A 24,460-nucleotide genomic window follows, 5' to 3' on the forward strand; every position below is an offset into this window, starting at 1 on the left:
CGGGCATGGTCTTGCACTCCTGTTGTCCTTGCTCAGGAGGCTGAGCCCAGGAGTTGGAGGTTACAGTGAACTATGGTCGTGCCACCACACCCCAGCCTGGGCAACAGAGTGAGATCCTGTCTCTTAAAAAAAAAAAGAAAAAAGCAGCAGGCCAGAGTCGCTGGAGCACCGTGGCCGAGGTAAATAGTGATGTGAGATGACGTCAGAGTGGCCTGGCCACCTGGCCGTACAAGACTTAACAGCAAGCTGAGTGTACTCTCAAGGCAGAAGCAATCCATGAGTGTAGAAGCTGGGCAATGACAAGGCCAAGTTCATGTGTCAGAAAGAACTCTGATGTGATAGCAGGATGCTGGTGAGAGAGTTAAGGTGTTCTGTTCATCTGTATGAGAGAAGTTAAGGGTGTGGCTTCAGGCAGTAAAGGGGTTTCGAAAGGAGAGCAGAGATGAGAGAAAGGTAGCGCAGGAATGTTCCACAGGATTTGGTCACTCAGATGTGCGGGACAGGGCCGGGCGCGGTGGCTCACGCCTGTAATCCTAGCACTCTGGGAGGCCGAGGCGGGTGCATCGCTCAAGGTCAGGAGTTTGAGACCAGCCTGAGCAAGAGCGACACCTCGTCTCTACTAAAAATAGAAAGAAATTATCTGGCCAAATAAAAATATATATAGAAAAAATTAGCTGGGCATGGTGGCACATGCCTGTAGTCCCAGCTACTCGGGAGGCTGAGGCAGGAGGATTGCTTGAGCCCAGGAGTTTGAGGTTGCTGTGAGTTGGGCTGACCCCATGGCACTCACTGTAGCCCGGGCAACAGAGCGAGACTCTGTCTCAAAAAAAAAAAAAGATGTGCGGGACAGGAGAGGCAGCAGGCAGGCCAAGAGGACAAGGTCACATTTGACACACAGAGTCTGAGGGACTCTGAGACCCCTGCTGTTGGCTTTGTGGGGACTGGAAAGGAGGAGAGCGGTCTGCGCTGGAGCTGAAGGTCCGGGAACCGCCAGCACCAGATCCAGGTCGCAGGAGGACCATGTGCAGAAGGAGGCTCAGGTCCCAGGGCCCAGGCCGCAGAGAGGAGAATGTGGCCAGCCCACTGAAGGTGCCAAATAGCTGCTTGAAGAATGGATGGATGTGCCAAGTGACCAGCGGTAGAAGAGGAACCAGTGAAAGCAGCTGAGAAGGAAAGACCAGAGAGGCAGGAGAGACAGGGAATGAGAGCAGCATGGAGGAAAGTGTCGCAGAGAGAGGGGTCGAGCGGTGACAGAGTGGAAGGACCACCCAGATGGAACCATTATGACATCACTGGTGGCTTTTGACAGCAATGTTGGCGAAGTTGGGGTGAGGGGTGTGGATGTCGGCATGCAGTGAGCTGAGAATGAATAGGAAGAAAAGATGAGAAGTGTAGACACTTCTTTCAAGGAACCTGGCTACGAAAAGAAGAGCAGAGGGAAGACAGGATGGGGATTGTAATGGGAAAGAAAATAGTTTGTGTGTGGCCTGCAAGAAGGTGTCAGCAGAGACAGGGGAGTGAAACTAGAAACCAAAATAAGTGGAATAAGGGGTGGGGCTAGAGCAGGGGTGGGGACTGGCCCTGAGATGATTAGCTTTGGCTGAGAGAGTTCACGTCTTCCTCTGAGCCAAGGAGAGGTTACCAGGGCCACATGCAAGGAGATCATTTTGAGGATGTGGGCACAGGAGGTTAAGGGAGTTTGCACTTGAAAACCCCTGGAATATTCTTGGGAATTGCTAAGGTCTGAATGTGTCCCCCAAAATTCATGTATTAGAAATTTAATCTCCAGGACAACAGAGGAGGCGGAGCCAATGGCGGAGCCCTCATGAACAGATTAACGTCGCTGTAGAAGAGGAGTGCGTTTGCTCTCTTCTGCCATGCAAGGACACAGCAGAAGGCCCTCACTGCATGCCAGCGCCTTGATCTTGGACTTCCTGGCCTCCTGAATTGTGAGAAAGTCAATTTCTGATTTGGGGGGTTTTGTTTTGTTTTTTGTTTGTTTGGTATTTTTTGTTTGTTTTGTTTTGTTTTTGGGTTTTTTTTATTTTTTTGAGACAAGGTGTTGCTTTGTTGCCCAGGCTGGAGTGCAGTGGCACGATCATAGCTCACTGCAGCCTCAAGCTCCTGGGCTCAAGCGATCCTCCTGCCTCAGCCTCCCGAGTAGCTGGGACTAGGGCACACACCACCACGCCCAGCCAATTTCTCTATTTGTCATACAGAGAGGGCCTCACTATGTTGCTCGGGCTGGCCTTTTTTTTTTTTTCTGAGGCAGAGTCTTGCTCTGTTGCCCGGGCTAGAGTGCCGTGGCATCAGCCTAGCTCACAACAACCTCAAACTCCTGGGCTCAAGCAATCCTTCTGCCTCAGCCTCCCGAGTAGCTGGGACTACAGGCATGTGCCACTATGCCCGGCTAATTTTTTCTATATATTTTTAGCTCTCCAGATCATTTCTTTCTATTTTTTAGTAGAGATGGGGTCTCGCTCTTGCTCAGGCTGGTCTCGAACTCCTGACCTTGAGCGATCCTCCCGCCTCAGCCTCCCAGAATGCTAGGATTATAGGCGTGAGCCACTGTGCCCGGCCTCAAGCTGGTCTTGAACTGCTGAGCTCGAACAATCTTCCCGCCTCAGCCTCCCAAAGTGCTGAGATTACAGGCGTGAGCCACCATGTCTGCACAATTTCTGTTTTTCATAAATTATCCAGTCTCGGGTATTTTGTTATAGCAGCACAAGACATACAGGAGTGGAGTGGCAACCCCTTTCTCTCTGATGGAAGCCGCATCTTACTACTCTTCTTAACTGACTACTTTCTGTGCATAGTATTGCACCCCACTGAAGTAGAGGGAGAAGGGGGTAGATTTGGGGAGCAGCCTGAAGGTGAGTGAGACCCAGGCAGGTCCAGGCACTGTCCACAGGTGCCTTGCACAGGAAGGAGGGCTTAGAGTCCAAAACAGGCCTCGATGACCCACAATGACAGATAAACAGGCTCAGCCTCTGCCCTTTCTCCCAGGACTGCCCTTGGGCTTTCTGCAAAGCCTAGTCTTCGGCCCTCAGCTCTTCCTTCCCTTGAGGTCCTTGTCTATTCTCACAACTTCAATTATCTTCTCTGTGGGTTCGACTCCCATGGCTACTGGCCCTGACCTGCCCCCACGACCCAGCCGGCAACTTTGCTGTTGATGCCCTGGAATCGCTGGCAAGGAATGGGGGCTCCTGCCCCCTCCTCCCCTTCGAGCTGGCTCAGGCCGTGCTCTCTCCTCCCCATTGCCGCCTCTGCCTCCAAACGGCAGGCCTTGTCTGCTGCCCCTGTGAAGTCCCACAGCCCTGCAGACCCACCCACCCAGTGTGGCATTTACTGCGCGCTTGCTTGTGTTTCAAGGTCTCCAGTGAGTATGTCTGGTTCCCTGTCCAGAGGGGTAAGCTTCCTGCAGACTGGGCCTTGCTGTGTGCTGCTTTCCGCCACCACATTTTGAATCAGGCCTTGAAAAGGGTCATTTCCTCTCTCCCTAAATGCTTGTGAAAGGAAACCTGAGAGTGGTCACCGTGTAGTAGCCAGTGGCAGGGAGCAGCAGGGACAGGAAGGAGGTGGAATTTGTAAAAGTAACTATTATAACATTGCAGGCACATAAAGTATTTGCATCTGAGCAAAGACTCAAATGGGGGCAAAATTATGGGAGGGAGGGGACACTGAGTCACAGCTAGGAAGTTCCAGCCAGTAGGCGTGGAGTTGGAGGAAGAAGAGGAAGGAAGAGGAACGCCTGGGGAGAAAGAGCTGGTGGCAAGTTTAGAGCCCAGGATGGGAATAAGTTGGTCACTGACAGCCACGAAAGCTCTAGAAAGGGTGGTATGCTCAAGGCAGCTTAGCACCAGCGCTGGGCACCTGGCAGCAGTTGCTGGAAGCCAGATGCCTGCAGGGAGGAGGTGCAGATGGGCAGAGACTAGAGTGACACAGTGACCAGTGATGGAAGAGTGAGGAGTCCAAGTGGGTCAGAGAAAGAACAGTGTTTAGCAGAGGGTGTGGAGCGAGGAAGGTGGTGGTAACCCAAACAGTGTAAGCTTTACCCCATGATTGGAAGAAAAGGAATAAGGAAAGGCTGATAAATATTTGCATTTCTTGGTGGTCCCCATCCAACCCCATTCAACTGGGTTGTTCCTGCTGATTCCTGGTCTCCCTTGGAGAGGCCGGAAAGGGAGTAGAGCCACCTTCCCTCTATGGAAGCTGAAAGGGCCAGCTTATCCTCTGCTCACCTAGCGCTCCTGGTGTGGCTTAGGTGTGGCCCAGCACACCTTCTCTTTCAGGCTCCCAAGGCCAAGCAGATGACATTAGGAAGTGGGGAAGATGGAGGTCATTCCTACTGGCAGGCAGCCTTTTCTCACTAAGCCACTGGCAGTGGGGCCACAGAGCTCCCTGGCTTCCTGGCTCTCCCAAACCTGGTCCTCCAGTCCCCAATCAATTCTGGGAGCCACCTCCACCACCCCCCACACATATACATATGCAGGCACATGCTTCTTTTAAATTCTTCTCTTCTTTGGTTAGTTGGAGTCAGTTTCTATTGCTTGCAACCAAGATCTCTACCTAAATCAAAGAGTTCATTCCTATTAATTAAAGTGTGAGAATGCTGTCAGATTCCTATGCAGATGTGCACCTTGTAGAATATTACAGAACCACTGCAGGTTTGTTCATCCATCTACACATGTGCCAGACATTGTACGCCAGGTACTGGGGGCAGAAAGACAAATACAGTAGACCCTGGTCTTAAGTAGGCAAGTGAGTGTGTCTTAGTTTGAATTCACCCAGAAACAAATCCCAGACAAGGAGTCAAGTGCAAGTAGTTTATTTGGGAAATGGTCCCAGGGGACTGGGAAAGTAAGACAAGGAAGGAAAGAGAGCCCACAATGGGTACGTGGTCATGCAAACTACCGCAGCAGGTCACTGGAGCCCAATCTGGCTGGACGCCTTGGGAGACAGTGTAGAATAGGCCTCGAAGTCTTCCTTCATCCGCCAGCTGCCATCTGGCATTGATTGCAGACTGCTTCCAGAGCCTGTCGGCTCCCTGTCACATTCACTGTCCTCCATGTGTGCAGAGTCAATGGCCTGAGACACAGATAGGGACTGCAAGGGCCCATGGCAGAGGACCACGTCCAGGGCTACAGAATGCAGTGGAGAGTTCTACAGGGTCTCTGAGAGAACTGGACAGGGCATGGCAGGCACTGGGAAGGAATGGTCAGTCCAGAGGGAAAGTCAGACTTAGAGACATCCTTCACTAAGGCTTTCTAGGGATCTTGAGTTTTGAGTTTGAACTTGCAGATGTGGCAAGGCAGCTGGAAAGAAAACCTCCTGTGCCACTGTCCCACTCAGGAGGAGCCAGACTGACGGGAGGCAGCCTGAGGCATCTAAGAGACAGTCAAGAAGGAAGGAGGCACGTGATAGGAAGGCCAGCGGGTAGTGCCTCCCCACCTCCCTGCACCCTGCCAACCTGGTTCCTAGCCACAGCCAGAGGTGCCCTTTAAACCAGCGACTCACCCAGGCTAGAGTGCCATGGTGCATTCATAGCTCACAGCAGCCTCAGACTCCTGGGCTCAAGGGATCCTCCTGCCTCGGCCTCCCAGAGTGCTAGGATTACAGGCGTGAACCACTGTGCTGGCCTAAACTAATGACTTTTTTTAAGATCCCACCCTGTTGCACTGAATCCTTGACTCCCTGTGAAGAAGACGTGATTATCCTCGAGCTTCAGGGACTGAGGGAAAAACACTAAGAGGTTACTACGGCTCTAGCATGCTTGAATGCGAGTAGCATGGTTCCCAGGCCTGGGCTCTCCACCTCCCCAGAAGGGTTATTTAAAAATGTAGGTGAGGTTGTTTTCCTGCTCTATTAACACACATGACAAGTGACATCTGCTAAAGGAGTTGGGGTTCCGATGGCTGCAGAGGGTCTCCCATGGGAAGGTGGACTTGGAACAGCTGGCATGGGTAGAGCACTGGGCACTGGGGAGGAAGAAGTCTCCCTGGGCAGAGGAGGGGGACAGAAGTGCCGCTGGCTGGGGCATGAGACGTGTCCACGTGAGATGGCTGAGGAGCCCAAGGCGGAAGTTACCATGTGTCAGGTGTCATGAGCACTAGGTTTGCAGAGTGAGACAGTCGTGGTCTTTTCTCTCAGTCCTGAGCCCTCCCGGCTTTAGCTGTGTCTGGGGTGATGCTTTGGCTCTTTGGGTGCTGAGGAGCTGTGCGAGATGAAGAGCACCCCTTTTCCCCGGGAGCTGTTCTAGGATAACTTTGGGCTGCAGGATTCAAGCTTTGTTCTGAGGTGGGCAGGGGACAAGTTTGTTCTGGTCGCTTCCTAGAGACAGCCCCAGCCAGGAATAAGTTACTTTTTCTTTAACCTCCTCAGAGATCACACCCGGATGGGCCAGGGTTTGCAGGGGTTGCAGCCAAGGGACAGGTGGCAGAGGGTGGCCCTGCTGCAGGAAGGCTGCACCTCCTGTACCAGACTCACCGATCTTCCTCGTTGCTCATGAGAGAGGACTGTCACCATTCTCCCCGGACCTGCAGCATCCTCTTGTAGTGTGGGCACTTCCCTCTCCCTACAGAGGACAGTTTCTGCCCCAGTTCAAGTGGCAGGGTGAGGGGCACACTCGTCCCTTGTTTCTGAGGTGAGAGGTCTTGGTCCTGGACCCTGACTGATCTGGGCCCTGAGCATGTGCTCAAGCATTCCCCATCTAGATGGGTCTGTGGGTCTGTCCAGCCCATCCGCTCCAGTCTCACTCTGCTCCACCCTCAGCCCAGCTACGAAAATGCTCCAGCGTCCCCCAGCCTGGCTCAGCCCGAAGTCCTTCCCTGACCTCCCACATGACCCTGGCATCCCAGAGCCCAGCCACATGCACAGGTGACCGTAGAGCATTGCTTTGTGAGCTGGACAGAGAATTTTGGCCAGAGCCATGGGGAGGGGCAGGTGCCAGGTGAGTGGGGGGTCAGGGCCCCAATGACTGGTGGACAGCTGAGCCATGTGGCCCTGCAGCTGCCCGGGGCGTCCACTACATGGGCTCTGACATCTCTGCCCCGCCCTGGCAGGCTTTTAATACCTGCAGTAATCTCTCCTGCTGACAAAGCCATTTGGAGGTGGGAAGAAGAGACACTGAGCTTGGCGAGGCCCCTAGGAGCTGCTCTACCCACAGCCCAGAGATCCGGAGGGATAGGCAAGGGAATTTGGGGGAACAGGCACCAGGAGGGAAAATGAGTGAGCAAATCCATCAGGTGCTGTTTACGTTTCTATTGTCAGCTGCCAGCATTTGTTTGTTTAAACCTCCGGAGGTCTCCCTGGTTCACATGGGCTGCTGCTGGCGTCCGCTACACTTCCACAAGCAGGTTGAATTGTACCCATCCCGGCTGTCTTGCCTGAAGTTGGGGCAGATCAGGGCACGTGCGTTTATTGAACACCGCAGTGCCCTGAGAGAGGCAGAGAGCGGTTGCCGTGGAGGCTGTGGGACCTGCTAGTGGCTGGATGAGGTAGGGCATCTAGCCTCGCAGGTGGCCCACCCAGCCATGGTGGTGCGATAGTCTGGAATAGGTGCTCAAGGGCGCAGCTCAGACTCTGACAGATTAGGGCCTTTAGAAGTTCTCAAGGTGGAAAGATTAGGGGATCTATCCCCGCATAGACAAACAACATAAAAATGGGGCTAAACAAAGTCCTAGGAAGTCCAACCAACTCTGAAGATTTCACTTGACTACTACTATGAAGATTTCTAGTGACTACTTAGATTAATCTTTTAAAAATAACCTTTTGGCTGGGAGCAGTGTCTCATGCCTGTAATCCCAGCACTTTGGGAGGCCGAGGCAGGAAGATCCCCTGAGCCCAGGAGTTGGAGGCTGCAGTGAGCTGACTGTGTCACTGCACTCCAGCCTGGGCGACAGAGTGAGAGCCCCATCTCTTAAAAAAAAACTTCTTAACTTTAGAACAGTTTTAGATTTACAAAAAAATTGTGAGGAGTTTCCATATACATCTGAGCCTAGTTTCCCCTGTTGTAAATAGCTCATATTAAAGGGTCACATTCGTGACAAGTAAGGAACCGATATCGACACATTAGTGTTAATTAAAGAATATACTGTATTCTGATTTCCTTAGTTTTTACCTAATGTCCTTTTCTGTCCACGGATCCCATCCAGGACACACCGATAGTATTTAGTCACCGTGTCCCCTCAGGCTCCTCTGGGCTGTAGCAGTGTCTCCGACTTCCCTTGATTTTGACAACCTCGACAGTTTTGAGAAGAACCTGTCAGACAGTTTGTAAAATGTCCCTCAGTTGGATTTGTCTGAAGTTTTTCTCACAGTTGGGGGTTATGGGTTTTTGGGAGGATGAGCACAGAGGTAAATTATGTGTTTTGATTAACTTTTAATATAAAAATCAAATTATTTTTAAAATTGTTCATTTACTCCTCTTTTTCTCCCTTTTTACCTCCCTCCCTTCCTTCTCTATCTTCTTATTTTTTCCTTTTTCATTCATGTATTTATTTGACACAGGGTCTCGTTCTGTCACCCAGGCTGGAGTGCAATGGCGTCAGCCTACCTCACTGCAGCCTCTAACTCCTGGGCTCAAGTGATCCTCCTGCCTCAGCCTCCCAAGGAGCTGGGACTACCGGCTCTCACCGCAAAGTGGCTAATTATTTTTTATGGGGGCAGGTGTCTCACTGTCGCCCCTGATCTCAAGGGATCCTCCCGCCTCAGCCTCCCAAAGCGCTGAATGAGCCACCACACCCCTCCTTTCTCATAAGCTGAGAACTTTCACCTTTCCATTTAAGGGAAGCACTTTATGGCACAAATTGCCAGCGTCATTACTCTTGTGTTTTGGGGCCATTTTTGAATAAAATAGGGGTTACCATTGACTACAAGCTCTGTGATATCGCCACAGCCCATCTGATCACCAAGCCGGCTACTGAGTCTCTGAGGACGAGTAGCGTCTACCGCGCAGAGACACTGGACAAAGGGATGATTCTCCTCGTTCAGGCAGGACAGAGCCGGATGGCGAGAGATTTCATCATGCTACTCAGAATGGTGTAGAATTGAAAACCTACAAACTGTGTCTGGAATTTTCCATTTAACATTTTTGGACTTGGGTTGACTGTGGGTAACTGAAATCATGGATAAGGGGGGATACTGAGCCCATTTGGGAGGAGATCTGGGAAGCAGGAGCCAGGGAAGGAGAGGAGAAAATGAGATGGGCAAAGAGAAGCCCATGAGTATGCGTTGAGAGGCGGACTCTGGGGCAATGGCTCCAGGATTCTGCTGTGACCTCCTGAGACGTGGGCAGGGTGGTCCTGGGGCATTACCTGCTTCGACCTCCGGAGTTGTGGGCCTGGAGGTGGGGGTGGGGACGTAGGTCAGGAGAGTGGGACTTGCAGGGAGATGGACCAAGGGGACATGACCAGCAATAATAGTGCAAAGAACTCCTTATCAGGACATTTGTTTTTTGATTATGGGGAAGGAGTGGGGGTAGGGAGGTGAAAAGAGTTGGTGGGGGAGTCTGAAGTGGCCGGGCTGGGCCAGATAGAAGTCCCTAGAGCTGTCACCTCTTGGCTCTGTGGAGGCAGCAGCCCTTTGCCACAGCTGGAGGGAGTAGGGGGAGCAGAGTGTTCACAGCTCAGCTGAACTTTGCCAGCGCCCCACACGGGGCTGGGGCTCTGTGGGGTTTGTTCTCTGCCAGGGAGGTCCTGCAGCTTCTCCCCTACTCCTGCCAGCCCCTAGGATTGTCCTGGTCACTCTTTTTTTTTGTTTTTTTTTGAGACAGAGTCTCACTCTGTTGCCTGGGCTAGAGTGGCATGGCGTCAGCCTAGCTCACAGCAACCTCCAACTCCTGGGCTCAAGCAATCCTCCTGCTCGGCCTCCCGGGTAGCTGGGACGACAGGCATGGCACCACCATACCCAGCTAATTTTTTCTATTTTTAATTGTTCGGCTAATTTCTTTCTATTTATAGTAGAGACAGGGTCTTGCTCTTCCTCAGGCTGGTCTTGAACTCCTGAGCTCAAACGATCCTCCCGCCTCGGCCTTCCAGAGTGCTAGGATTACAGGTGTGAGCCACCGCGCCCGGCCCTGGTCACTCTTAAGTACTTTTTTTTTTTGAGACAGAGTCTCACTCAGTTGCCCCAGGTAGAGTGCCGTGGGGTCATCCTAGCTAACAGCAACCTCAAACTCCTGGGCTCAAGCGATCCTCCTGCCTCAGCCTGCCGAGTAGCTGGGGCTACAGGCACACGCCACCACGCCCAGCGAATCATAAGTACTTTGATCATCTCCCTGAACCGTGCTGCAAATTCTGGAGAGAGCAGGAGCGGTGGCCCTCTGTCCCAGTGTGCCCCTCATAAGGTAGCAAAGACAAAATCAAGCTAGCCTGGCCTATGTGGTACTCAGGTGTGCTGTGGCAAGTGCTTCACCTTGGGCCTGACGTCTTCTTTTATCTCAGTCCAGCCTGCCTGAGCACTTGACTGTAATCCCAGGAGTTGGTAAGTGCGGAGCCAGGATTCCAACCCCAGTCTCTGACCTTAGAACCACGGCAGACTCGGACGGCATGATTCTCTTCTGGGTGTGACCAGACTGGCTGAGGGTCAAGGTACTAGGCCACACTGAACCCCAGTATTTCATTACAAGGTTGGTGGGGTGGGCGGGCGCAGTGGGTGGTGGCTGGAGGGAGTGGTGCCCTGAGCGATGGGGCAGGTCCCCCGCCGCGCTGGCCTCCCCCAGCTGGGAAAGTCTCGCTCCTTGGGCCCTGCTGCCCTCTGCTGGTGGAGGTCCAGCTGCCTGGCCGGTGCCCAGGGGAGGCCAGGAGCTGAGGCTGGAGTCCTCGTCCTGTGTGCCCAGCTCTGCCACTTACTGCTCTTTATCTCTCTGAACCTCAGTTTCCTCATCTGTAAAGTGAGAGAACTATGGGTCCTGAATAAGGCAGGAAGGGCAGAATGTCACCTACGTTGCCTGTCCAGACATGACTGGGTGATAATCTTCCTGGGGGCAGACAGGAGCAGGGGTCCCACGGCAACCAGCTTTAGTGAACCCCTCCTGTTTATTTCAATGGCAGGACTCTCTGCACTCCCATGCCCGCCCCACTTGGTGCTAAAGGATGTCAGTGCCTAGAGCAGGGCCTGCACGTGGTAGGAGCCAAAACTACATATTTCCTAATCAAATGCGCTGTCAGCCCTGGGCTCTGCACTGCCCAGCCTGGTGTCTCCCCTGCAAACCGAGCCCTCGAGGAAATTCCAGCCCCATCCTCATCCTAGCATTCGGGCTGCAAAGAGCCGGCTGCTTCTGGCTCTTCCCTCTCCCGCCCGAGGCTCCCCTCTCATCTCCTCCCAGGCTTGGTGACCCAGATCGGGAAGAAGGGACCAGCATCAAACGCTTACATGCTTGTTCCTGCTTTGCAGGCCCTGCAACAACCCTGCACAGTAAACAGTTACCCTCATTTCGTAGTTAATAACTCTAGTTAGGAGTTGAGACCGAAGGAGTGGAGTGAGTGAATAAGCACTATTTGCATTCATTCTAATCCTCCCAAACACTCTAGGAGTCAGAACTACCTTACTCACATTTTACAGATCAGGAGACAGACACAAAAGAGATATAGATAAGGAAACCGACAGGTAGGAAAGCCCTAGTGTCTTGTTCAAGGTCACACAACTGGCAAGTTGCAGAGCTAGGATTTGAACCCAAGAAAATCCCCTTCTCTTCACAATCTGACCTACTGATGCGAAGCATTAGCACAGAGATGGGGCTCTCCCATGCAGGGCGGGCAGCAGCTATTCCTCCCTGCGTGGGATCTCACTGCCCAGCAGCCTGGTCAAAAGCTTTGTTGGCTCCCTAGCCAGCTGCTTCGGGGTGACTTCCTGGGGGCCATGAGTGCGCATCCTCCAAAGGAATGACCCCCCACCAGGAGGAAGAGGAGGCCAGAGAGAGTGGCCTGAAGTGGGGTGATCTGCTAGCCACCACCTCCTCCCTGCACCCAGATGCGGGGGCCCAGGCAGAGGGGAGAGGGAAGCTTTGTGACTCACCCAGTTGCGCCCCACCCTCCGCCCTGCCTGAGGATGCCAGGGAGTGGCCTGTCCTGGAGGAGATGACTTGGGGTCCCCACCCCTGCCCTCTGCCTTCCCGGCAGACAACCCCAAGGCCGGGCGGAGGCGGTGTGGGGAAATGAAGACTGCGGTTTGTGGCTCTTGGCCCCGGCCGGCCCCTGGGCTGTGCCTCCCCAGCTCCCACTCGTCTGGCCCCGCCCGCCCTGGCAGACGGGGTTGTGAGGAATTGAAGGGGGGATTGTTGGCCGAGAGGGAGGAGAATAATAACCTTGGCCCCTGGTTTTCTAACATTGCTGAGTCAGAGCAAACCTGGAACATCAAATTATTCCCTGAACCTGAACTGGACCATTTCTTTTGGGCCGATACACGTAACACTCAAGGAGAACGAGCCATTGACGCCCATCACGGCGGTTTCATTAGAAACAGCTCCAGGTGAAGGACCACGTCAGCCAGGTGGGGTTCACGGCACAGGTTCCGGGCTGAGCTGCGGCAGGTGAAATGGTATTATGGACCTATATGGGAAACCCTACCTAGATGACAGGCTGCACTTTGGGTTTTTAGCACAATCTGCTCAGGGATAGGAAACAACCCAACCACCCATTTCTAGCCTGATTATTCTTCCCCTAAGCATACCCCATGCCCAGAATACCTTCCCTGCTCTCCTCAAGCCCGGGGAGCTATGCCCAGCTCAGACAGCTCTCTTCTCGAATTTCCCAAACCGTGTTTCTGGAGCCCTTGATAACTATTTTACTATCATGATTTTTACACCGACTTCTCACAGACCTGTCTTCTCGTGCGAGACTTCAGCTGCCTTGAAGTCAGGTCCTTGTCTCCTTCATTTTTTTGTTCCCAGCTCCTAGGTGAGGATGTGGCTTGCCCTGTTGGCGTTTCACAGTGTTCTGTCTCCAGAGTCACTGGCAGATCTGGGCACAAATTTCAGTCTGCCATTTCCCATAGTTGTGTGATTTTATGGGAGTTTCCCTCTTTGGGCCTCAATATCTCAATCATGCCAATCCTACAGGGCTGCTGTGAGGATGAAGTGACAAAACCCACTGCCCAGCATGGCACTAGGCACAGAGGAGAGGTACAGGAATGTGGAATGAATTGTACGGAGTAGAGCTGGGCTGGACAGTGTGTTCTATTCATGAGAGCGAGATGTTGACGGGGTGTCAGGAGACCCAGATGCTGGCTCAGCTTCCTTCCCTGAGATGATCAGGGACTCCATCATCTATCCTTCAACAGCCTGGGCCGGGCGCGGTGGCTCACGCCTATAATCCTAGCATTCTGGGAGGCTGAGGCGGGAGGATTGCTCGAGGTCAGGAGTTTGAGACCAGCCTGAGCAAGGGGGACCCCGTCTCTACTGAAAAATAGAAATTACCTGGACAACTAAAAATATATAGAAAAAATTAGCCGGGCATGGTGGCACATGCCTGTAGTCCCAGCTACTTGGGAGGCTGAGGCAGGAGGATTGTTTAAGCCCAGGAGTTTGAGGTTGTTGTGAGCTAGGCTGACACCACAGCACTGCAGCCTGGGCAACAGAGTGAGACTCTGTCTAAAAAATAAATAAATTAATTAATTAAAATAAACAGCCTGGTGTTTAAGGAGCTCTCCGATGTGCTCAACACTATGACAAGAGCTAGGAATGTCACACAGGGGACCCACAGTTTGTGCCCTCAAAGCCTAATCGGGAAGCCAGGTCTGTAACATCCTGGGATAAACACAGAGGAGGGGCCCGTACCCCAGCACGAAGGGGTGGCTGGGCGGTTAGCAGGGGAGAGAGCCTGGGGGTGCGTGGCGCAGAGATGATGAGCTCATCACGGAGGCTTGAGAGTTTTGCCCCGTGGGTGAGACAGGAGGGCACAGCGGAGAAGGCTGAGAGTGTTAGCAAGAAGGTGGGTGCGGTGATTGGCTTCTTCTTATCTGATAAATGGTGGGAGAAGTTCTGCCTTGTTGCCTCTTATCTCTCAGCAGTATTATGAGTATTAAGCATGAGATGATTAGATAGAGATATAAATAGATGTGATGGTTAAATTTATGTGTCAACTTGAGTAGGCTACAGCGCCCTGTTATTTGGTCAAACACTAGTCTGCGTGTTGCTGTGAAGGCATTGTGTTAGAAGTGATTAACATTTAAATCAGTAGACTTTGAGTGGAACAGAGGACCTTCCACAGAGTGGGTGGGCCTCACCCAATCAGTTGAAGGTCTAAAGAGAAAAGACTGAAGTTTCCTGAAGAAGGAACTCTGCTCACATCAGCAACACAGAGACCCTGAGTTTCCAGCCCACTGCCCTCCAGAATTCAGACTCAAGACAGCAACACCAACTCATCTGAATTTCCAGCCTGTCCTACAGGTTTCAGACTTGCCAGCCCCTAGAATCATGAGCCAATTCCTTAAAATAAATCCCTCTCCATATATATGTAGATACCCATATATACATCCTACGGTTCTGTTTCTCTGGAGAAGCCTAATACTATAGATAAATAAATAAAAGTAAAACTGTGAACCTTTTTTTTCAAAGATGAGGTCTCACTATGTTGCCCAGGCTGGACTCAAACTCCAGGCCTCAAGTGAGGCCCCTCCTCAGCCTCACGAGTACCTGGGACCACAGGCACGTGCCACTGCACCTGGCTGAACCTTTTGCAACCTCTTACTGCATGCTAGGCGCCTGCCAAGCTCTTTGCATGTGCTGGTCCTCACGACCCTCTTACTCATCCCAAAGCTCCATAACGTAGTCTGAGATTGTTCCCATTTCACAGGTCAGGACGCTGAGACCCAGAAGAACTTGCTCAAGGTCCTGGAAACTATAAAGCTGGGTTTGGATCCAAGCAGTCTCACCCTAGTACCTACATGGGGTGGGCTCTTACCCACCTCAGAGCATGTGTATAAAGTTGCTTTGAAGTAAGAGGCATGACACAAATGAAAAGTGATGTCATTGTAGTTGTTACAGTTACCACTGGGAAGGGTAGAGGGAAGGGGGAAGGAGCAGGGTGTGGGGTTCTGGCAGGAGAGTCCTAAGATCTCCAGGTCCTGCAGGTGCAGCCTTGGGAACAGCCACAAGGTGGCGCGAGGCTGCACGGGCCACTCCGGGATGTCAGTCCAGGACTGGGCACTGGGGGTCTGTGAGTGATTCCAGGGGACTGCAGGACCAGCTTTCCACAGGGCTGGTGGGCCTGGGAACCCCCTTCCTCAGTCCAGGGTTCCCGGGCCCCTGGGCCTAGCCTTGGTGGCGCCCGTCTGTTGAGGTGCGGCTCGGCAGCCACAGCTGGGGACTGGGCACAGCGCAACCAGCCGGCAGAAGGTCAGTGCCCAGCTCCTTCCCGTGCTGCTAGGTGGTCCAGGGTGGGGAGGGCCCCACGCCAGTCAAGTCACCACGCAAAAGCCCTGGGTAATCCGCCGCCAGAAGTTGCGACTGCGGCTGCCAAGAGCCACCTCAGCTGCCTCCTGGAAGACGGCGTGGACGTTGTCATGCAGCCGGGCTGAGCACTCGAGGTAGGCCACTGCACCCACGGACCTCGCCATCTCCTGGCCCTGACGGGGAGAGGTGGCCGGGACTGCCGTGAGGTGGGGGTGCTGGGTGGGCCTCACGTCTGGCCTCCCTGCAGCCCTTTGCTTCCTAGGGGGTCTCCAGGACGAGAGTGGAAGACAGGTTTGCTGGGGCCCCCACAGCTTCCGCACCCGGGCTTGACCAAGCGCTCTCATCCACTCCCTTGTGTTTCCTGCCTCGGTTCCAGGCTGCGTCTCTTTGCCTCTCCAGGCACCCGCTGTTTAATTTCCGACTAACCCAGGCACGTAGCAGAGCAGGGCCCAAAGACTGAATAGCTGGGCATCCTCTCTGGGCCTCAGGTTCCCCGTCCATGGTGCACTGGGCAGAAGTCACTGTGACACGTGGAGTTCCCCCTTGTCCTCCCTCCTACAGGCAGAACCTCCCACAGTACTCTAGGTACCATTTCCAAGTGCTGGCGGTTCCTGACCCACATCCCGAGTGTGCCAGACACCTGCTGCTACTGGGAGGTATCCACAGGTGGCCTCTCCCAGCCTTCCCCCCGCCCCCAGCTGGGTTTCCTACCCTGTGGTAGGTCACGGGCTCCAATCCGTTTTTCCGCAGCTTATTCACCAGCGACTTGTCCTTGCGCAGGTCAGTCTTGCAGCCCACGACGATGATGGGCACCTTCTTGCAGAAGCGACTCACCTCTGGGTACCACTGCAGAGGGGCAAGGGTGTGTGTGTGTGAGCCACTGCGAGCTCTGTCCCTCTCTGCGGGCCACGCTCCTGCTCCCCAGCCTGGGCAGCACAGCAACCGTTTAGGGAGAAATGACTCGGTGCCAGACTCTGATCTGAGAATTTACATGTAAGAACTCATTGACCCCTGAGTCCCTGGCAGCAAGTTCTATCATTGATCCCATTGTACAGATGCGGTGATGGAGGCACAGAAGGGCTATGTAACTTGGCCTGGGACGCACAACTGGAAATGGCAGGATTTAAGCCTGGGGGTGGGCCCAGAGCCCTGCTCCCACCACCTCTAGAATCCTGCTTCTCTGCAAGGTGAGGCCTCTCACGGCCACCTCCTAGACCCAGCAAAATATATAAGGAAACAAGTGATCCTTTAAAAAGTCAGCTGATGAAATGGTTGCAGCCCCAGCTGTCTGCCTCAGCTGCTTGCCTGGTGGAAGGAGGGCCCTGGCTGCTCTGTGGAATGTGAGGCCACTGGGCCGGGTTATTTTAGGCAGGACGACAGCTGAGGAGCTGGGAATCCAGAGAGGGGCTTCCTGCCTCCACGGGCACATGCCCCCTGTTCAGGCATCAAACTGTCCAGCTCCGGAGAAAATGCAGCCTGTGTGGGGTCCTGGGAAGACCCCGCTCCCCCCACCCTTCCCTTGAAAAGGGTCTCCTTGGTGACCCCACCTAAATCCAACAGTGAATTTCTGGCTGTGCTCCTGCCTGAGCCTTCAACGGGCCTGACACCTGGCATCACTCCCTCCTCTGTGACCCGGTCTGCAGCTCACCCAGGACCCACTCTCCTGGCTCCCCTGCCTCTCACTGGGGTCCTGCCACCTTCCTCCTCTCCCCGAGGCTCAGCAGTGCTCTCTCCTCTCCTCTAAGCGCTCTCGCTCCCCACGTGGCCTCCCCCAGGCCATGGTTTTACCCCACCAGAGCCACATGTGAGCTTTCCAGCCCGGCTCACCCTCTCGGAGGGACTGTGGACTCGTGCTTCTAACTGCCTGCCTGACACCCCCGCTGGGATGGCCAGCAAGCCTCCTGTCTCCCCGCTTCTCAGCCAGGGAAATGGCAACTGCACCTGCTGGTGGCTCTGGTCAAACTCCTCCCCCAAACCCACGTCCAAGCCATCAGCAAATCCTGCCGGCTCTGCCTTCTAGACTGACTCAGAATCCACCCCCTTCTCACCAGCCCCACCGCCAGCAGCCTGGTCCTAGGCACCACTGTTTCTCCCAGTCCCCAAGGCCCAGAACAGCACCTGGCATACAGATGTCCTCAATCAGTAGTTCTGAATGAATGCACAGGGCAGACTGTCTGGGTTCAAGTCCCAGTGTTACCACTTTAACAGACATGCATCTTTGGACAGGTGACTCAGGTGGGAATAATAATAGTATCTACTCCATACAGTCGGTCAGGGGAGTAAATGAGAATATATGTGAGGACCCAGACCGGTGCCTGGTACAGGGTGAGTTCTCAAGAAACCATCACTGCTGCTATTACTGCTAATGCCACTGGCTGTGCCCTGAGGAACCTTGGAGAGCGCCGTTTGCAAGGAGGCCCTGGCAGCAGTGGGTGAGGGGCTATGCCAGGGCCAGAGGCAGCTGGAGCAGAGGAACTCAAGGGACCACATCCTGACGTCTATGAGCAGCCTCGGGAACCCCTGCCATGGCAGGGGAGTATCCTGGGAAGCGCCTGAGAGCTGGTAGTCACGCAGGGAGCTGCAGGAATCTGGCTTTCTGGCTCATGTGACCTGGACAGGCACAGCCTGGGGAGACACAGGGCCTCTGGGTCACCCAGCGTTCTCACGTAGACTCAGTAGAAAGAGGCCCAGCGTCTGAGTCTGCAGTGCAGGGCAGGCAGGAGCACTGGACTGGGAGTCAAAAGGGCAGACCCTGCCACCAAATCCCTGTGTGACCTTGGGCAAGTCACTGCTCCTCTCTGGGCCTCAGTTTCCCCATATATATGCCAAAGGCTCTAGATTTGATGTCATCTAGGGCCAGCCAAGCTCTGACAGTCAGCTGGGTCAAAGGTGGGGGGTGGGGTGGAGTGCTCTGGCTATGGGGGCTGTGCCTCCCCGCCCTCCCGTACCTACCCGGTTAAAGACGTTGTCAAAGCTGTGTGCGTTGGTGACATCGAAGCAGAGGAGCAGGACACTGGCATCAGGGTAGAACAGGGGCCGGAGGCGGTCATAGTCATCTTGCCCTGGGCAGAGTGGGGGTGGTCACTCCCTCCAGACCTCCTGCCCGCTGCTGGCACCTCCCCAATGTCACATCAGACAGGGAGCATCTGGAGCCTCAGAGTCCGACACAAACTTGGCACTTAGGTGGCTACTCCACATAAATGCGCCCCCCCCCCGCCGCCTGCCTGTGGGGTGTGCCAGACCACTTGCTGAGACACTGTTCCGAGGAGAGTGAGGTGAGGGGCGGGGCAGAGGCCAGGCCTGGAGCAGCCTGGAGGGGCTGAGGCCCTTCACTCAGAAGCCACTTTGCCCTGGGCTTAGGGGGCGATGAGGAAGGGGCAGGGGGAACCGGGCAAAGACATCTTAGCGAGTACCAAGTAAGAGGGCTGCGGGGACTCCCTGGGTTTAGCGTTGAGCTAACCCTTGTGTGGGCAAGGTCAGGAGGCTGGAGGGCAGAGGCCAAGGTCAGGAAGATCATATAGAAGCTAAAACCGGCGTGGAATGCTTGGGACTGTCAGGAACAGTCCACCCCTTGAGAGTGAGGAGCTCTGGACACCCCCCCCCCAATCTCCAGGACACAGTGGGATGCCCTGGGATGGGCTTTAGACTCCGGTCAGAAGCAAGGAGGGCTCAGGGTCTTGATGGTCCCGATCCTGGCCAACACCTGTCCCTTGGAGATTGGCTGGCCTCCCTGGTTCAGAAGGAAGAGGCTAGGACTCTGTCCCAGGAATCTGGGGCCCACAGAAGCCCCTCCACCCTGCACCTCCCCAGCCCTGCACACCCACCTGCTGTGTCCCAGATTTGGAGGTGCACAGGCCTGCCCTTCATTTGCAGATTGGCGGTGTAGCGCTCAAACACTGTGGGGGTGTAGCTCTGAGGACGAAGCGGGCAGGGAGGCTGTGAGGCAGCTTCTGAGGAAGCAGGCCCCACAGCACAGGCCCCACCAAGCGTAGTTGTTTCTGGGAAGGCTCCCAGCTGGCCTGCCTGGCGGGAGGCCGAGAGCCCGTGTACTTCGGCAAGCTCCTGAACCTTTCTGGCCTTGTTTTCCTCAGCTGCAAAGTGGGAATATTGAAAGTCCTTACGGCAGAGTGTTGCTATAAGGATTCGATGAGGTACTCCACGTGGAGCCCTTAGCACAGGGCCTGGCACAACATAAGCACTCTATACATGCCAGCTGCTGTTACTTTTACCTTTGTCCCCCTGGATGGGTGTGGGGGACTTTGATTTCCTTCTTTCTTTTTTTTTTTTTTTGGAGTTGGGGTCTTACTATGTTGCCCAGGCTGGAGTGCAGTGGCTATGCACAGGCATGATCATAGCTCGCTGCAAATTCGAAGTCCTGGGCTCAAGTGATCCTCCTGCCTCAGTCTCCCAAATAGCTGGCACATGCCACTGGGGACTCCCATTTCTGAGCCTTCATTCATGTTGTCCTCTCCTCCTCCTGGGATGACATTAGCCTACACCTGTTTGTTCATTCCTGCGTTTGCTCGTTCATTCATGCTTATATTCATTCAGCAAACATTAGCACCTTCTCCAGGCCCAGTTCTGGACACTGAGGAACAAGCAATAAACAAGGCTCAGTCCCTGCCCTGGGGAGATCGCAGCTTTTGGGGATCCTCCGTTGCCTCTCAATGTCTCACAGTCCAAACCAGACCCTTCAATGTTGGGATGCCCTTCCTGGTCCCCCCACCCCGAGCACCCATGTTTTAGCCTCTTCTTTGCCCTGTCTGGCCTCGGGAGGGGTCACTTGGGCAGAGCCCCCTGTCCCCCGGCCCTGCCCAGCCTGAGCTCACTCCCTCTCTGCAAAGGCTAGATGGATGGGAGACAGGACAGGTTTCGTTGTACACAGATGAATATGCATGAATGAAGAGGGAGCTTTTGCAAGACAGGTGGAAGCAATAGGTGAGGTTTTCAAAACTCCACTACAACGCAAGCCCTTTGCACTGATGGGCATGCTGGACCACCTGCTCTTGGGTCCCTAGGCCCTGACTGCTTGCTCAGGGCTGGCTGGTGGGGCCACAGTCTGGGGGCCCCTGTCTTCTTCCCTTCCCATGCTGGGTGGGGCCCCCACCACCTCGTGACGCAGGAGGACTTCGTGCCTGCCCACTGGCCCTCTGAGTCAGGCGCTGGCCAGCTGGGAGCAGCAGCGCCTTGGCGGTGGGTTAGCGCTGTCCTGCAGGACACCTGGGAAGCTGCAGGGGATGGGTGGGAAGAAAGTAGGTCCCAGAGTGGGCAGCTAGGGAAGACACAGAAGTCAGGATGGCCTTGAGGTAGGGGCTGCCCCTGCCCTGGACTCCAGCCACCTTGTCATTCCCTCCAAGAGGAACCAAAAGGAACAGACAAGGGCCCGACCCACCTCCCTGTACCCCCTTACCTGCCCAGGGCCCCCTCCCTCAGGCCTTTGCCTGACAGGAGACAGTGTGACGTAGTGGCTAGGAGCACTAGCTTTGGGATCAGATGTGCCTGGCTTAGGACCCAGCTCTGGGGCTTACCAGCTGTGTGACCCTGGGCCAGTCCTCTCACTGGTTAAAGGGAAAGAGTGTCAACTCACGATGTGGGAGGGAGGACGGACTGGCAGGTGAGGTCCCAGCATAAATGCCCACTTAGAAAGCTGCTTGCCAGGAGCAATGTCCACACCAGCCCCCCTCTGTCCCTCCAGGTGGTGCCGCCGTCCTAGGCCCTCCCCAGCTTCTGGCCCTTGCCCTGGAGTAGGGGCCTGCTTCGTGGAGGGCACAGACATCTGCATCTGAGCTTCCAGCTGGGCCACCCACAGGACCCCCAGCTGCAGGGCCCTTCCTGATCCTCGCTGCAGAGCGGCCTGCCATGTGTCAGTGCTCTGCAGATGCTCATGGTGATGACACCGTCACCCGCCATTCTCTAAGGACCTTCTGTGCAGGCCCTTTGCCGGCACCATCTCTGATCCTCACAACCCTAGAAACTTGGTGCAATCCCCATTTTCCTGATCATGCTCAGAGAGGGGAAGTGACTTGCCTAAGGTGACACACTGGGCAGCTAGCTGGTGATGGAGCCAGGTCCTTCTGGCTCCAGGGACCAGGCTCTGCCCCCAGCCACCTGCTTCTCCTGAGGTCACCAACTCCAGTTCCTGGTGCCAGGAGGGAGCAGGAAAGGGACTGGGTTGCCCCTCTGGCTTGGAACTGCCACAGTCTCTCCCCCTCCTCTGGAATGTCATCCTGGAGACTCTCTACCTTTTGTTGTGTTCTTTGACCTCCAGGCAGGGTTACCCTCTGTCCATAGGACAAGTAAGTCCCTAATCTTATCTGTTAAGCTCTCCCCAGCCAGCAGGTCAGGGCTGGGCCTGTGCTGAACCAGGACAGAGATGACTCAGCCTTGGGTCTGCCCTCCCGGGGCTCACAGAGAGAAAATGGATCATTACAGGACGGGGACACAGCTCAGGGTACCCCGGGTAGGACACCCATGGGAGTCCGAGTGCAGACAGGAAGGACTCAGCTGGTTCTACCCGGCAGGGCTGGGTGCTCCCTGCCACCTCCTGGTGTGGGGGCTGTTGGGCTTTGCCCCTGCAGGAATAGTTATTGCTCAAATGCCAGCCAGAAATGGGCAGGGGCTGGCATCTAGCCCCGGTGTCCCTCTCTGTCCTAGGAGCTCTCTCCACCTTGCCCCCCTGTCCTGAACCCAAGGTTGGGCCACAGCTGGATAAGGGTTGCTGGAGCCCTCTAGATCCTCAGCCTGCTCTCTGCCCTTTGCTGTGGGCAGGAAGACGGGGAGACAGGACCCCAAGCCTCCTAGCTGCTAGCTCCCTGGGCTTCAAGGGCTGCCTGGAGGAAGAGTCTTGGGGAGGGGCAGGGGCAGGAGGAGGCTGAGTCCAGCAGGCAGAGCCCTGGGGGCTGTGGAAAGGGCCCTGGTACAAGGCAGGGAGACCTGGGCTCTAGATCAGCACTGCCACCCCCAGCCATGTGCCCCCAGGCAAGACTGCCTCTCTGGCCTCAGTTTTCCCATCTGCAAAATAAAGCCTTTCCAGCTCTTGGGCACGGTGGGTCTTTAAGGGAAGAGTAGCCCAGCATGGTGGTGCATGCCTGTAGTCCCAGCTATTCAGGGGCTGACATGAGCCCAGGAGTTCAAGGTTGCAGTGAGCTGTGATGAGGCCACTGCACTCCCCAGCCTGGGTGACAGAGTGAGACCCTATCTCAAAAAAAAAAAAAAAAAAAAAAAAAAGATGAGGTCTCTCTTGTTCCAGGAAAGCCAGGGCCTCCAGAAGGGCAAGAGCCTAGACAAGGCCAGTCCATCCCCTGGAGACAAGCATACCCTCCTCTCACCTGGCTGCCCCAGCATGTCCTTCAAAACACACATTTCATCAACTGCAAGAAGCTCATTTCCACATCATGTCCTCTCTGAAATTGGGATGGGTGTTGCCATCAAGTATGTCACCATCAAAGATGTCTCAGGTGGTGGTGAGGCACCCTCCCCCCCAAGCCCCAGGCTGTCAGACACCCTCCCCAGGGTCCCCAGTGGCGTGGCCCCTCAGTGGGCTCTCCCCAGGGTGCTGTAATTGTTGAGTTCCCATTGGCAGAATCTGGGGCCCCAGAAACATGTCCCCCCAACTTAGAGTGGCTCGATGCTGCCACAGTGGGAAGCACACAGACAAGGCCCGGCACTGTTCCCAGGCCCGGCCTCTCCTGCCTCCCCCGTCAGACTCCCCAGCGCGTGCACAACCCCAGGGGCCTGGAGGATGCTGGGGTAGGAAAGGCAGAAGGAAAGACACTGGAAGCAACTCTGGGACCCCCATGGCAGCTGGGCTGTGGGCTGGCAGAGCAGGTGGGTCCAGCCCTGCCCCTGGCCTGTGCCTGTCCAGTCTGCCTGGACAGTCGGTGGTCATGTCAGGGAAGGATGAACGGTCACCATGCCCAGAGCGCCAGGGACGTGCCAGGGACGGCATGGGAGCTGTCTATCGGTCCTGCCTGAACTCCACCTCACCACTGCCTACCGTCCCTCTACCCCGCCAGGCTGTTGAGAGCAAACGGAGAAGCTAAGCAAGTTACTAAAAGGCACAGGGTCCGTTAGAGGAGAGTAGAGGTGCCAACCCAGCCACCCGATGCTAGGCCTGGCGCGCTCTTACCCTCCAAGGCAGAGCCCATGGCATGTGCATTGTAGCAGCAAGAGCTGGAGAAGAGAGATGTTTCCTAAGAAGGACGTCGCCAATGATCCGTGAGTCCTTCCTGCGAGTGGGCTCGGAGCTGAGCACCTGACCTCTATTAACTGCTCACAGTGACCCTGTGACGTGGGCACTATCATTATTCCTACTATGCAGTTACCGCAACAGGCACAGAGAGGTTAAGGGACTTAGCCAAGGGCACGCGGCTATAAGTGGCAGAGCCATGATTTCAACCCAGGGGGTCTGGCGCCAAGTTCTCAGTCCCTTTCAGCTAAGCTGCGCCTCCAAGTTCTCTCTTAGGACCCGCTGTGCACCCAGGTTGCCTAATCCAGTCAGTCTCTGTGACACCCGTCCCAGGTAGATGCCATTCCCCCCGCTTTACAGATGACATCACTGAGGCCTTCGCTCCCAATGGCAGAGGGAGAACTCTGCCCTTGACCCCACACCCCGCCGGGACTCCCTGGGAGGCGGGGCGGCGCACATCCTTGGCAGACCCCGGCGCCTACCCAAGGCCGGGGGCGCCGGCACTCACCTCGGGGAAGGCCCCATCGGCGAAGACCATCAGCAGCGACGTCTTCCCGCAGCCGCCGTCGCCCACCAGGACCACCTTGGCGGACCGCGCGCCCAGCGGCGCCTCCTCGCCCGCGGCCTGGGCCTCCTTCATCCCGCGGCGGCGCGGGGCCGGGCGCGGGGCCGGGCGCGGGGACAGGCCGGCGGGGCAGGAATGTGGAAGGGGCGGGGCGGCGGGAGGAAGTGCGAGCCGGCGGCCGGGCGGGCGGGCGCCCGGGCGGCCCAGGTGAGAGGCCCGAGCCGGACTGGGGCGGCGAGGCGAGGCGTGGCGGGCTGGCCCTTCCCCTCCAGCCCCGTCCGGGCGCTGAGGCCGCGTGACGTCTGCGCAGGGACAG

General features: G+C 55.4%; 1 protein-coding gene across 3 annotated transcripts; it reads right to left on the bottom strand.

The window, feature by feature from the left end:
* Positions 1-4,812: 4,812 nt before the first annotated feature.
* Positions 4,813-24,275, bottom strand: RHOD (ras homolog family member D). Of its 3 annotated transcripts, XR_006736539.1 has the most exons (7): positions 24,088-24,244; positions 19,216-19,303; positions 18,344-18,453; positions 16,103-16,237; positions 8,120-8,260; positions 6,487-6,574; positions 4,813-5,088 (listed from the first exon to the last, which is right to left on the bottom strand). XR_006736539.1 is itself a non-coding variant. In XM_045558367.1 (5 exons), the coding sequence occupies exons 1-5, from the start codon at positions 24,217-24,219 to the stop codon at positions 15,397-15,399; spliced, it is 633 nt and encodes a 210-aa protein (XP_045414323.1). In that variant the 5' UTR covers positions 24,220-24,275; the 3' UTR covers positions 14,956-15,396. The 3 variants fall into 3 exon arrangements, 1 of the variants encoding a protein (XP_045414323.1); XR_006736540.1 differs by lacking the exon at positions 6,487-6,574; XM_045558367.1 differs by lacking the exons at positions 4,813-5,088; positions 6,487-6,574; positions 8,120-8,260 and adding an exon at positions 14,956-15,564 and having other exon boundaries at positions 24,088-24,275.
* Between the last annotated feature and the right edge of the window lie 185 nt (positions 24,276-24,460).

This window comes from Lemur catta, chromosome 7, assembly GCF_020740605.2.
Source record: "Lemur catta isolate mLemCat1 chromosome 7, mLemCat1.pri, whole genome shotgun sequence".
In the NCBI taxonomy this organism is placed as follows: Eukaryota; Metazoa; Chordata; class Mammalia; order Primates; family Lemuridae; genus Lemur; species Lemur catta.

Coding starts and splice junctions, on each gene's coding strand:
- RHOD (XM_045558367.1), bottom strand. CDS start 24,219: ATGAAGGAGGCCCAGGCCGCGGGCGAGGAGGCGCCGCTGGGCGCGCGG. Junction 19,304..24,087: donor CCGATGGGGCCTTCCCCGAG/GTGAGTGCCGGC, acceptor CTTCGTCCTCAG/AGCTACACCCCCACAGTGTT. Junction 16,238..18,343: donor TTGACAACGTCTTTAACCGG/GTAGGTACGGGA, acceptor GCCCCTCTGCAG/TGGTACCCAGAGGTGAGTCG.